Source organism: Acanthisitta chloris, unplaced genomic scaffold (genome assembly GCF_000695815.1).
Source record: "Acanthisitta chloris isolate BGI_N310 unplaced genomic scaffold, ASM69581v1 scaffold2839, whole genome shotgun sequence".
Lineage (NCBI taxonomy): Eukaryota > Metazoa > Chordata > Aves > Passeriformes > Acanthisittidae > Acanthisitta > Acanthisitta chloris.
This window is the reverse complement of record NW_008691797.1, coordinates 49,347-49,878: the sequence shown is the minus strand read 5'-3', so window position 1 is coordinate 49,878 and position 532 is coordinate 49,347. Positions and strand designations below refer to the sequence as shown.

At 54.5% G+C, this 532-nt stretch overlaps 1 protein-coding gene across 1 annotated transcript in view; it reads right to left on the bottom strand.

The window, feature by feature from the left end:
- FAM181A (family with sequence similarity 181, member A) overlaps positions 1–60 on the bottom strand; it is an 861-nt gene extending 801 nt beyond the window's left edge. The window contains 1 exon segment of the mRNA XM_009082356.1: positions 6–60. Within this exon segment, the coding sequence (XP_009080604.1) occupies positions 6–60 (55 nt within the window).
- Between the last annotated feature and the right edge of the window lie 472 nt (positions 61–532).

Genomic DNA, 532 nt, shown 5'->3' with positions numbered 1-532 from the left:
GTCACTGGAGGCCAGGTTGACAATGTTCAGCAGTGTTTTCACTTCGCTGTCTGATGCCATCTCACTGGATGCTCCGTGCAGAGTTTCCCATGAAAAGTTTATAATCCGCTTTCAGACAAACCTTGGCAAACCTGCGGAACACGATGGGCAGACTTAAGAGCGAGAAGTTGTGGTTCAAATAGCACCAAGCAAATGGAAGAAGGGTGGGGGGAACATGTCAAACTTCTCGGCCACGCAAACAAGTTGTCTGTGCAGGAAAACTCCTGCCGGAGCCAACGCGTGCCCACAGCCCACCGCCCCGCACTGCTGTTTCAGACAAACCTTGGCAAACCTGCGGAACACGATGGGCAGACTTAAGAGCGAGAAGTTGTGGTTCAAATAGCACCAAGCAAATGGAAGAAGGGTGGGGGGAACATGTCAAACTTCTCGGCCACGCAAACAAGTTGTCTGTGCAGGAAAACTCCTGCCGGAGCCAACGCGTGCCCACAGCCCACCGCCCCGCACTGCTGCCCCAGCACACACCGGGGACTGG